Genomic DNA, 12380 nt, shown 5'->3' with positions numbered 1-12380 from the left:
TGCCACATGCTGTGCTCCTAAGCACCTAAGTGGTGCATCATTTATGCATTTTATGGATGTGTTTTTGCCAGTGAATGGAATATTTTCCCACTTGTCATTGAGTGTTGGTACCAAGTACTCAAGGTCAATTACCATGCAGTGTGAGACTCTCTCCACTCTTACTGCTATGGTATGTCGTAACTTCAATGTCGGAAGATTATCCCCTCCTGGTTTTTCATCCACCACCCTTGAAGACACCTGATACCCTGGTTACAATGGCAATTGGAATGGCTCCAAGAGCTATTATCCCATGCTACCACAACAACTATTGTCCTAAGGCAACTATTGTCCTCAAGCAAAATTTCCTTCTTGGGGCTGAGGCAATGGAAGGCATAGCTGCCAATGGAGCGATTTTTAAAACTGGGGATGCACAAGAGACCAGAATTGGAGGAATGCCGATATCTTTGAGGGATGTAAGGTTGGAGAGATAGAGAGGAGTGAGGCCATGGAGGGATTTGAAAGCGAGGATGAGAATTTTGAAATCGAGGCATTGCTTGACCAGGAGCTAAGGTCAGTGAGCACAAGTAATGGGTGAATGGGACTTGGTGTAAGGACTCGGGCAGGAGTTGTTTGGACGAGCTCAAGTTTACAGAGGGTAGAATGTGGGAGACCAGCCAGGGATAGTCGAGTCTAGAGGTAACAAAGGCATGGATGAGGGTGTTAGCAGTGGATGAGCTGAGACAAAGGGCGAAACCGGGCAATGTCATGGAGGTGAAAATGAGCAGTTTTAGTGATGGCACAGATATGTGTTCGGAAGCTAGCATCAGGATTATAAGCAGTCTGATTCAGCCTCGGACGGTTGCCAGGGAAAGGGATGGATGTGGTGGCTAGGGATTGGAGTTTATGGCCGGACAAAAGGGTCCCTTTGCTCTTCCCATTATTTAGTTGGAGGAAATTTCTGCTCAATAACTTGCAGATTAATGGAACAAGCAGTTCAGTGACAATGGAGGAATTGAGAGACATGGTGGTGAAGGTAGAATGTCATCAGATACTCTATTAAAAATAGAGGACAGTATGCTCCAGGATACTTAGTGTTCATCTCATCAATATAACTAGCATAAACATCCAAGTCACTTATTGCAGAATCAGTATGATTCTGGTGTCATGAGTTCCTCTTTGCTGAATTGAGCAGTTTTAAGTGCTGAAGCTACATCTGCTAAGACTGGGTTGAGACAGTCTTACCTAATTTCTACATAACACCTTTACAACTATAAACATGATATCATTCTATCCATCTGGGCTGGCTTTGGTGAGATAGAGAGCAGGTCCTGCTGTTACACAACGCCTTGATAATTCAGATTAACGGGACCGTTTCTATATTCCTTCCAGGGAGCTGGCCCCTCCAATATTTATACTGATAAACTCAAGGTCCCACAGAACCAGGGCAGGCTTCTGGATCTGGGTAAAATGGCAGAAACTGAATTTAATACCTGTAGCCCAGTAGTAGCGCACTCGCCTCTGAATCTGAAGGGCATGAGTTCAAGCCTCCCTCCATAGGCCGGAGCGCGTACTCCATTACAGAGGGAGTGCTGCACTGTCAGAAGGGCGGCATTGTCAGAGGAAGAAGCTTTAAACCGGGTCCCTTTTTGCTGTTATCTTGGTCCCTTTGCTGCTCTCTTGGGTAGATGGGAAAGATACCACAGCACTATTCAAGGTATTTGAGTACGGTACTGTCAGAGGTGCCATCTTTTGAATGAGTCTGCCTGCCCGGGTGGATATAAAAGATCCCGCAGCATGTTTTTGTGGAAGAGCAGGGGTTTTATCCTCCGAATACAAATAGAAAGTGCTGGAAGTACTCGGGTCAGGCAGCACCTGTGGAAAGGGAAACGAGTGACTTTCAACAGTTATGAGTTGTGCTCTGTGCCCTGGCCAATATTTTAGTCCCTGAATCAACATCAAAGAAACAGGTTATCTGGTCATTATCACATTGCTGTTTGGGGATTTTGTTGTGGAGCCAACAAAAGTCCAAGTAGAGCAGTTGTTGTCACCACACTCCTGTACTGCAATGAGACCAGGACTGTGGATCAGCGACACGCAAGGGTTGGAGAAATTCCATCAGCAATGTCTCCACTGCATCCTCCGGATTCAATAGGAGGTCACGTCAAACAAACGCTAGTGTATTTCTTGAAACCAGCTCCACAAGCATTCCAGCAAAGCACCGGCAAAATCAACTACGATGGACTGGACACTGTGTCCGGATGGCTGAAAAGCATCCCTTCCCCACCACCCCCAACCCCACCTCCACCCGGCCCCCAGGTCCTGATTTCTCCGCTCCCAAATGGCCAGTGTTCCAGAGGAGGACAAAGAAAACACTTCAAAGACGCTCTGCTACTGCACGTCAAGGAGAGCTTTGTTGACCTTTATGACTGGGAGGAGCTTGCTACTAATCGTTCAAAATGGCAACAAATTGTCCATTAAGCTGAATCACGTTTTGAGTCTCAGCGTCTTAACAGTGAAGCAGAGCGTCAGCAGAGAGGGAAAGAGAAGGAAGAAAATCCTGCACTCTGGATCCCACTGCCTCATGGGACACCCTGCCCCATGTACCCAAAGATCTGTGGATCAAGAATCAGCCTGTTCAGTCACGTGAAGACCCTTGGCAGACCCCGATGGACATCATCCTCAAATAGAGGGACAACTGCTGCCAACAGCTCTCTGTGGGGGTTTGCTGTACTTAAATTAGCTGCTGCATTTCCTACATTACAATAGTGACTACACCTCACAAAGTACTTCATTGGCCGTTAAGTAGCTTTTGAGACATCCGGTGATAGTGGGGAAAATGCTGTATAATGCAAGGCTTTTTTTCCCGCCCCCTGCATTACAACAAGTGACTAGATTTCAAAAGTAGCGAACTGAACAGAATGTGCTTTGCGATGTCCTGAGGATTTGTATTTATATAGCATTATTCATATCGTTCTGTACCAGAAGCTGGCTAATGAACACTCGAGTCCCAGAATCCAAATTCAAGGAAGCTCGTAGTGAGTAACCTTTTGGGATTTTTGGACAATCTTAAACTTGCAATCTTTTTAATAATAAATAAAGGAACGAACTGCTTGCTATCTGTCCCTCAGTTTGGCTCTGCTGATGTAGCTTTCCCAGGGCAATGGTCAAGCTACTGCATGTAGCTTCTGTGCCTCTTGAGTTGGGGGTGGTGGGGGTAAGGAGCTGAAATCAGCCTTTGTTCCCACTCATCGTCCCTATCCGTTGATGCTGGAAAATGCATGTGTGGACGGAGAAAGTGTGTTAAGCAGTACAACTTTAGAAGAAATTAGGTGAGGATAGAAACATGTTTGGCTGTGACAGTCCCATCCCCCAACCTCTTGCTGGAGTAGCCAGCTGCAACCCCCACCTGGGCTTGTACCTGAAGAAGTGGTTTTTTGGGGGCAACATATAATACACTGGGACCATGTAGTCCAGTGATCAATGAGAGAGCAGGGGAGGGGAAAATGGAAATGATTGAACTGGAGTTCAGAAGAATGAGAAGTGATCTCACTGGAATATATAAAATTCTTAAGAGAGTCTGATGGGGTAGTTGCTAGAAGCTGTTTCCACCTGGTTGGAGAGTTTAGAATAGATGTCGGAGTCTCCAGTTAAGGGGTTGGCCATTCTGGACTGAGATGGAAAGGAATTTCTTCACTCTCTATAGGGTTGTGAATCTTTGAGCATTCTCTCTGAGGTAGGGAATTCCAATAGTCGAGTATGTTCAAGACCGAGATCAATAGATTTTTGGACTCTTGAGGGAATCAAGGGCTAACAACAACTTATTTATATGGCACCTTTTTAATGTAATGAAACATCCCAAGGTGCTTCACAGGAGCATTATAAAACAGTATGACTCTGAGCCACATAAGGAGGTATCAGGTGAGGTGACCAAAAGCTTGATCAAAGAGGTAGATTTTAAGGAGTTCCTTAAGGAGGAAAGTGAGGCGGAGAGGTGTAGGGAGGGAATTCCAGAGCTTGAGGCCCAGGCAGCTGAAGGCACGGCCGCCAATGGTGGAGCGATTAAAATCGGGAATGCACAAAAGGCCAGAATTAAAGGAGCGTAGATATCTCGGAGGGGTGTGGGGCTGGAGGAGATTACAGAGATTGGGAAGGGTGAGGCCATGGAGGGATTTGAAAACATGAATGAGGGACTTTGGAATCAAGGTGTTGTTTGACCAGGAGCCAGTGTAGGCCAGCAAGACCAGGGGTGATAGGGGAACAGGACTTGTTGCAGGTTAAGGCACAGGAAGAAGAGTTTTGGATGAATTCAAGTTTACGGAGGGTAGGATGTGGGAGACCAGCCAGAAGTGAATTGTAATAGTCAAGTCTAGAGGTAACAAAGGCACAAATGAGGGTTTCGGCAGCAGAGGGTAAGTCGGGCGATGTTACGGAGGTGGAAGTAATCGGTCTTGGCGCTAACATGAGGTTGGAAGCTCATCTTTGGATCAAATGTGACATCGAGGTTGTGAACAGATTGGCTTCATCTCAAACCCTTGCCAGGGAGAGGGCTGGAGAGGGTAGTTAGAGAATGGAGTTTGGAGTGAGGGCCGAAAACAATGGCTTCAGTCTTCCCTATATTTGATTGGAGGAAATTTCTGCTCACCCAGTACAGGCTGGGGCAGGAAAGTGAAGTTGATGTAAAATGACAACAATAATCTTATTGAATAGGGAGCAGGCTCGAGGGGCTGAATGGCCTACTCTTGCCCCTGTTTCTTATGATTGAAACATCTATCAACTCAACATAGTCGGAGCCCTTGAGGCGCTGAAGTATTTCTTGTGTCTTGTATTAATTTCCCAGCAGCATTGTCACTGTTAGCTTTGGAGGAAATAAAATCCACTGAAGCCGATTTGAGTTCAATGTTGTGCAATGATCTTAACTCATCACCTCAATTGTCCCCTGCGCTATATTGTATGCTACAGATTGCTCTCTCTGCACTCACGTGATAGACTCCAACAGAGGTCCAAGCTGACTTTATACCAACAGTACAATTATCCCTTATCACATCGCTCAAAGCACTTCAAAATGCAGTCATTCACCTCAGCAGCCAGCCCCATAACAAGAAAGGAGTGAATAACTAATCTTTTGATGTTGGTTGTAGGAGGAAAAATTAACCAGAACTAAGTGGATCTCTCTTATCTGAATAGTTCCATAGGATCTTTTACATCCATCTACCTATACAGTTTGGCAGTGTCTGAGTTTAGCCTGTCACCTAAGGGATGTGTTTTATTTAGGTAGTGTTTTATTGCATTGAAGTGGAGCCTGAGCCCACAACCTCCCTTTGTTTTTTTAAAAAAAATTCTTTGGATGTGAGCATCGCAGACAAGTTTGACATTTGTTGCCTGTCCCAGCAGGTGGTGGTGAGCTGCCTTCTTGAACCGCTGCAGTCCATGTGGTGTAGGTACACCCACAGTGCTGTTAGGGAGGGAGTTCCAGGATTTTGACCTAGCGACAGTGAAGGAACAATGATATATTTCCAAGTCAGGATGGTGGGTGGCTTGGAGGGGAACTCTTAGGTGGTGGTGTTCCCATGTATCTTCTAGGTGGTAGAGGGCCTCCTAAGTGGTAGAGGTCATGGGTTTGGAAGGTGCTGTCAGTGGTGCTGATCACTAGAGTGCTCCTGATTGAGACTAGCTGACGCTGAACTAGATGCATGATTTTTTTTAAAGAGTGTTTGAACTTGTGAGAACACTGTCTGAGGTCTGACCTTTATGAAAAATCACTGTCTGTTGTTAACCTTTTTCATGAGGTAGGATTTCTAACAAGCCAGGAAACCTCAAATGTGTGGACCTTGACTGCGTCGGTTAAGGAAGGGAAGGAACCATCCCTTTAGTGAATAACCTGTACACTTATACATTCCAAATTAGTGGCATAGAAACACACAAAAGACTTGGGGCACTGAGGGAGACTGTTCAGCCCATTATGTTCGTGCTGGCCCTATCACTCTGCACGGGAAATGAGAGGATGTCAAACTGATACTGGAATTGGGTGGGTGTTGATGGATGCATAACTTCAGTTTTTGCTTTGGAACAGGGAAAATGTAACACTAATGAATGTTGGTGATGGTGTGACCTATAGTGCTCTCCTGATCTCGCCGACAAGCTGCAGCATCTAAACCATGAAGATGCAAGTTCTGTCTTCCCCTGAATTTACTTTTGACCTCTTTGCTCTTGTACCCTACGCTCCTATTTATAAAACCAAAAATGGTACAAGCCTGCACGTGCTCTTTTCAAGGGATGGGGATGGGATGGGATATGTTACCAAAGGCTCGTTTGTTTGAGTGAACCTCAATGAGTTGAAAGTTCATATGCAGAAGTTTTTAGGATCCTTCTCCCTGCCACCTCCAGCCTGAATCCCTGGTGCTGAAATTTCAGTTCCACAGGTCACCAATACTCCCAAAGCAGCTATTGCTCAGGTCAGGGAGATTGTGACTGTGGGATGGGGGAGGAGAGGAAACACATCAGTTGAATCTAATCCTCCTCGCTTTCCAGCAAAGAGTCGCAAAATAGCACTGGGAGGGAGCGCTGACTGACTAGAGCAAGAGCTCGGGGGCAGCCTTGTTGCAACTTGAAATTTCAAATGATAAAAGCTATTTGCTCAGCTACTTTTTTTGCTGTCATTTGGACGATTGCCAGCAGGCAGGAGCTAGTGCTCTTCACAAGCTTCAGTAATGGGTTCGCAATGTTCTTCCCCCTTTCAGTCAGTGAGTGCCTCAAAGAGAGTATGGGTGGGTGGAGGCAGTGTAACCATTGGCTATCTGCTCATGGGTGGAGTTAGGGCTCTGCAAATCAACAGGATCCCCCAAGCGTTCACCCATCGCCCGCTGTGCTCGCTGACCTACATTGGTGCCTACTCCAGCAAGGCCTCCTTTTTAAAAATTCTCATCCTTGTTTTCAAATGGGCTTCCCCCCGCCCCGTTTCTCTGTAACCACCTCCAGCCCCACAGCCCTCTGAAATCTCTGCAATCCTATAAATTCTGGCCTCTTGCACATCCCTCTATTTTCATTGCCCCATCACTTATTGCCATGCCTTCAGCTGTCTCTGTCCTAAACTCTGGAGCTCTGCCTCACTTGAAAAAATTCTTTTAAAGCCTACTTCTTTCCCAAGCTTTTGGTCTGCTGATTAGTTTTGGGGACGAGGATGTTTCCACAGTGTTTCTCCAACTCTCCGGTGTCCTGAGGAAAGAAAACTGCCCTGACAATTGCTCACACTGATTCCTCAAGACCAATGAATATACTTTGCTGTAGTATTATACTCACTGAATTTTTAAAGCTTTCCTTTTCTCTTGTTCACTTATTGTTCCTTTTTAGTGTCTCTCCCTCACAGTTTTCTCCCTTTTCCTGTCCTAACACCCCCCTCCCTCTTTCACTGTCACACTCCCACTCCTCCCTGCTCTATATCTCTTCCCCACTGCTCCACACCACCACCCCCCACCACTCTCTCCCTCCCCCTCCCACTCTTGTCTCTCTGTCTCCCCCTTGCTGTCTCTTCTCGTGCCCCCACTCTCCTGCTGATTTCCACAAGATGCTGGCTGTTGTCCAATGTCTCTCTCCTAACTTGCGGTATGTCCTTGCAAGTGATTGTGGACTCATTGCTGAGTTGATCAGTGTGTGTTTGGGGGCGGTGGGGTGCTGATGTTGCCATTAGTGATCGAGTCTAACCCTGCATGTGTGCATACTCTCTGGCTGTGATCAAGGGGTAATAATCGGGTATAGGACGCTGCCTCTTTTTTTTTACATTTTCTTTTCATTCCAATCCCTTGCTTGGGACTCTGAAGCTACCCGTTGACTGCAGCTTAGCTCCGCCACTGGCAGGCAACAGAGATTCCTGGTTTATGTGACCCAGTACTACCACTGGGTGCTTGCCAACTGTGCCACCAGGTTGCCCTGCCTGGAATTTTTGAGTGGCATCTTGAATGCAGTGTGCGAAGACGTGCAGTCATCCTGAGCATGCGAGTGGGCATGACTTGCAGGATAACTCGCTGAGTAAATCCCATAGTTTCAACCCCTGGAGCTGTCTATCTCCATTCGAACTTGCCCGTTTCTTGATTTTCTGTTGACTGGTTTTATGTGAAGGGAATCAATCGTTAGGAACAGGAGGAGACAGTTCAGCCCCTCGAGTCTGTTCTGCCATTCAGCCAGATCATAGCTGATTGGTGTCTTAACTCCATTTTACCCACCTTGGTTCCCTAGCCCCCAATACTCTTACCCAACAAAATCAATTTGTTTGAAATTTTTTATTGCCACTCCCCCCTCCACCAGCCTCAACAGCTTTCTTGAGTGGAGACAGTTCCCCAAATCGCTTAATTTCCTGAGACACCAAAAATCTGCCCATCCCAGCCTTAAATGTATTCAACAATGGAGCATCCACAACTCTCTGGGGTAGAGAATTCCAAATATTCACAGCCCTTTGAGTGAAGGAATTTCTCCTCATCTCAGTCCTAAATGATCGGCCCCTTATCCTGAGACTGTGCCCCCGTGTTCTAGATTCCCCAGTCAGGGGGGAACAACCTCTCAGTATCTACCCTGTCAAACCCCTTCAGAATCTTGTATGTTTCAATGAGATCACCTCTCATTCTTCTAAACTCCAGAGAATATAGACCCAATTTACTCAGCCTCTCCTTGTAGGACATCCCCCTCAACCCAGGAGCCAATCTAGTGAACTTGCTGCACTGCCTCCAATACAAGTATATCTTTCCTTAACTATGGAGAGCACAAATGCACACAGTATTCCAGGTGTGGTCTTGTCAAAGTACAATTGTAGCAAGACTTCTTTATTCTTGTACTCCGATCTCCTTGCAATAAAAGCCAACATGCCATTTGCCTTCCTTGTCATGCGTGTGGCATAGTGGGTGGCTAGTGGGATCCTGTTTTGTGCCCTGTCCCATGCCTAATTTCACCAGCTAGAATGGGACTGGAGGTGAGGAGATCTCCGAGGTAGCCCCAGAGGAGCAGAATGGACACCCTTGCATTGATGCTATTTAGTACAGCTGAGTGAGATCGAGCCATGCTCGTCCTATTGCAAAAGCTCCCTTTTTAATAACTGCTGGACTTCTTCCATTGCATCCACGTGTGGGCAGTGCCTAACGCAGTGAGACCCAACTGCTTACTCTTCAGCTCAATTGAATATTGCAGCAGCTCTATCACCTCCAACCCCAATTGTTGGAAAATACAATGTGTTGCTGAAAGAGATGTGCTGTGGAAGCTTTTTGTCTTGCACTCGTATCAGGACAGACACAAGAATACCAAATTTCAAAGAGAGCAACAATTTATACTGCACGAGAAAAGGGTGCTGATTGGTTGGCAAGTCGAATCTGGCCGAGGTGTTGCCATGGAGAATGAGAGATCCCTGGTGCAATGTGACAATTGAGTGCATGCTCTAGTTGTGATTAAGAGCAGCTCATACTAATTGGGGAGAGGTTAGTGGCACATATGTAAGAACCATGTATGTGGGGGATCTATGTCAAAGGGAAAAGTAGCCTGGACTTATGTTTAAAGACAGCTTGGCTCCAGCTTCTTGCTTTGCCAGCTGGATGTTCACTGTATGCTAAGAATTACACAAACAACTAATTTGATTATCACTCACAATGTGGCTCACTTATGCTTGCTAGAACATTTATTCACATGCAGGCAAAAGGAACATGTCTGGGCATTGCGCCTCTTGAAATAAACAAAAGGGTATGGGACAGTAGTTCCCTGCATTGTCAACATCCTAACCAATTAGAGTCAACTTGCCAACTCATCAACATCCTTTTCTCATGCAGTATAAATTGTTGAAATTTGACATTATTGCATCTGTCCTGATGAGTGCAAGGTGAAAAGCTTCAACAATGTGTTTTTTTTCTCTCTCCTACCAAGTGACTTTTTTTTATTTGTTCACTGGATGTGGGCGTTGCTGGCCAGCATTTATTGCCCTTCTTCATTTTTAAGAGTCAACCACATTGTGGGTCTGGAATCACATGCCAGACCAAGACTGGCTTCACCAGACCAGACAAAGATGGCAGATTCCTTCCCTAAAGGACATTAGTGAACCAGATGGGTTTTTACAACAATCGACAATGGTTTCATGGTCATTGTTAGACTTTTAATTCCAGGTTTTTACTGGATTCAAATTCCACCATCTGCTGTGGTGGGATTCGAACCCGGGTCCCCAGAGCATTGCCCTGGGTCTCTGGAACACTAGTCCAGTGCCGATACCACTACCACCGCCTCCCCTTGACTACAACCTGAAATGAGTTTGCTTTTTTTAAGGAAAGAACTTCAAGAAAGAAAGTGTTTTTTTAATATAAAGTGCAGTCTCTACTATGTAAAGATGTAGTAACAAATTCACACAGCAAGATCCCATGAGTAGCTAGTTGATCTATTTTTGGTGACATTGAGGGAAGATTGTTGGTCAGGACACCAGGAAGAATTCACTTCATGGTAGTGGCAGGGGATCTTTTAACGGCCCACCTGAGGAGGCCATTCAGCCCTTCTAGCCTATTCCGCTATTCAATGAGGCGTGGCTGATCTGCACCTCAACATATGGTATGGTTCTGTGGGAACCAGGAGCCCTCAATGCCAGTGCTGTCTTCATTGACTTGTGATGGCACCATGACATGAGGCAGGAGAAGGACTCCAAAAAGTGAGAGTAACTCTGCCAAACTAACTGAGCCCTTTTGTGGCTGATGTAGACTTTTGTTTAATTTGTTGCTTCTCCAAATCTCCCATCGGCTTGGCATAGCCTAGTAGCTGTTGAGTTTACGGAGTCGATGGCAACAGGCTACCCATATGTGATTGGAGGGTTGTATGGGGAGGAGGAAATACACATACACTCCCCAGTTGAAATCAATGGATAGCGATCGAGAACGGGAAGCCTGGATGTGTACAGTTCTTGTGCAGTAGCAGAGGGCTAATTATTGTAAGGCCCTGACTGAATTCGGCTAAACTGGCAGGGCAGTGGACTTGACCCATGAAGAGTCACCGGTGTTTGGTTTTGGGATGCTTTACGCTGTGGTGGGCTCTGGGCCCAGGTCTCGTGTACCACTCTCTCCCGTGTTTCAGCGCTAAAGAGGGGCCTGCGAGAAGCAGGCTCCCACATTGCAATCTCGCAAACTCACCGCACGCAAGACTCGGCGCCTGCACAATCTGGGTGAATGCGAACGGCTGCAGTATTGACCTGGGAAGCTCTATCTGCAGCAGGTTTCCTGGGCCGGTTCAGAGAGCTCGCACTATATCGGGTAACACCCAGGAAATATTTGTGCCTTTTGTTACAATCAGCTGTAAGAGGAGCGGTTAAGTTTACCCCAATTGTGTCGGCTGAATGCATCCCCCAGGTTTCACAACCTTGCTACAGCGTAAAAGGCACCTAATTGTGTTTCCTGACTTAAAATGGCTGTTGATCCACAGTTGACTCTCTGCCCTGGATGGGTGGGATTGGAGTCGTTTTGATTTATTCGAGTCTAAAAGCCTCTTTTTTCTTCTTTCAAGCGCTGAAGTGCTTTTGTAAGCATTGTGTGAAGACAAACCAAACTTGTGAGACAGACGGAGCGTGCCTAGCCTCCCTCTCCAGAATTGGGGGCGTTGAGCACGAGATCCGAGTGTGCGTGCCTCCCCAAGACTTGGTTCCACCAATCTACTGTCGGAGCAACAAAGAGTATGTGACTACCATCTGCTGTTATAAAGACTTCTGCAACAACCTGGAGTTACCTCCTCCAGAAGGTAGGTACCAGGGAAGCTACCAGTAATTTATTACCCGGCTTGCCCCCCACCCCACCCTCGCCCTCCCCCAAGCCCAGGGTCCTGAGGACAACTTTGACGTCCTCGCCGCTCCCCCTCCTGAAATTGGTGAACCCGGGCTCGAAACTGGTGGTTTCTGATCTGTGTGAGTTGTTATCCGTGTTGTGCAGTGCGTTTGCACGCTTGAGCCACCAGTGCGCCTGATTGGCTTATTTCAATTGTCTCCTCATCCTGTTGGTCCCATCTTCATGCCAATCTGTTAACTGCTCTTTGCCTCAACCACACAGTTGGGGAGGGGGTACGTCAGCACCTGATGGACAGGACCTTGCAAACAGCAATGCCAACTTGGGTGCGCTTGTTTAGACTCGCCTGGGGAAGGTCCTGGTTAACCCAATCTAGTACATTCACTGGGGTTGCCACCAATTGCCTAAGGCCTGTGCACCAGCAGGGCCAAGCATGTACCTCTTAAGGCTAAATGTAAAAGCTGTTAATGCGCTGTTAATGGGTTGTCTCGTTCCTCCCTGGGCAATGTGTAAATGGCCATATTTTGAGTTGAGGATGGTGGGGAGGGTGGGGGTGGAATCTGTGTGGTGTTAGACCTCACCCCAGGAGCCTGGTTTCCAGTTGACCAGAGTGTCTTGAGCAAG

At 46.7% G+C, this 12380-nt stretch overlaps 1 protein-coding gene across 3 annotated transcripts in view; it reads left to right on the top strand.

Moving 5' to 3' along the window:
• The window catches only part of LOC144672664 (activin receptor type-1B-like), a 62131-nt gene that overhangs the window by 29857 nt on the left and 19894 nt on the right, over positions 1-12380 (top strand). For 2 of the 3 annotated variants that reach the window (XM_078534540.1, XM_078534541.1), the window contains exon 2: positions 11485-11715. The exons of the other annotated variant lie outside the window; for it this stretch is intronic. In XM_078534540.1, the coding sequence (XP_078390666.1) occupies positions 11485-11715 (231 nt within the window). The remainder of the gene's footprint in view (positions 1-11484; positions 11716-12380) is intronic. 3 annotated transcript variants of the gene reach the window in all.

The sequence above is a fragment of the Cetorhinus maximus genome, chromosome X (assembly GCF_964194155.1).
Source record: "Cetorhinus maximus chromosome X, sCetMax3.hap1.1, whole genome shotgun sequence".
NCBI classification, from domain to species: domain Eukaryota; kingdom Metazoa; phylum Chordata; class Chondrichthyes; order Lamniformes; family Cetorhinidae; genus Cetorhinus; species Cetorhinus maximus.
The sequence above is the reverse complement of the archived record's forward strand: the minus strand, read 5'-3'. Positions and strand labels throughout refer to the sequence as shown.